This window comes from Eimeria mitis, genomic scaffold (genome assembly GCF_000499745.2).
Source record: "Eimeria mitis Houghton genomic scaffold, Emh_scaff1428, whole genome shotgun sequence".
Taxonomy (NCBI): Eukaryota; Apicomplexa; class Conoidasida; order Eucoccidiorida; family Eimeriidae; genus Eimeria; species Eimeria mitis.
In genome coordinates, this window is record NW_013569186.1 from 9,259 (window position 1) to 9,507 (window position 249).

Sequence of the window (249 nt, forward strand, 5' to 3'; positions counted from 1 at the left end):
TAAACCCTAAACCCTAGCCTGAAAAAATATAATTAGGGTTTTAGGTGTTTGTGCTTACTTGTTCTATTCTCCAGTGTTGTGTAGAGCTGGCGGCCCACTGCTGGTGTTGCTGCAGGAGAATTTGCTGCTGCTGCTGCTGCTGCTGGTGCAGCTGCTGCTGCAGTTGCAGGCGCTGCTGTTGCTGCTCCACTTGCTGCTGCTGCTCCCCTTGCTGCTGCTGCTGCTGCTGCAGCTGCTGCTGCTCCCCTT

At 54.2% G+C, this 249-nt stretch overlaps 1 protein-coding gene across 1 annotated transcript in view; it reads right to left on the reverse strand.

The window, feature by feature from the left end:
- The window catches only part of EMH_0036820 (uncharacterized protein), a gene marked incomplete at both ends in the record, with an annotated part of 4,926 nt that overhangs the window by 1,618 nt on the left and 3,059 nt on the right, over positions 1–249 (reverse strand). The window contains one exon of the mRNA XM_013495125.1: positions 59–247. Within this exon, the coding sequence (XP_013350579.1) occupies positions 59–247 (189 nt within the window). The remainder of the gene's footprint in view (positions 1–58; positions 248–249) is intronic.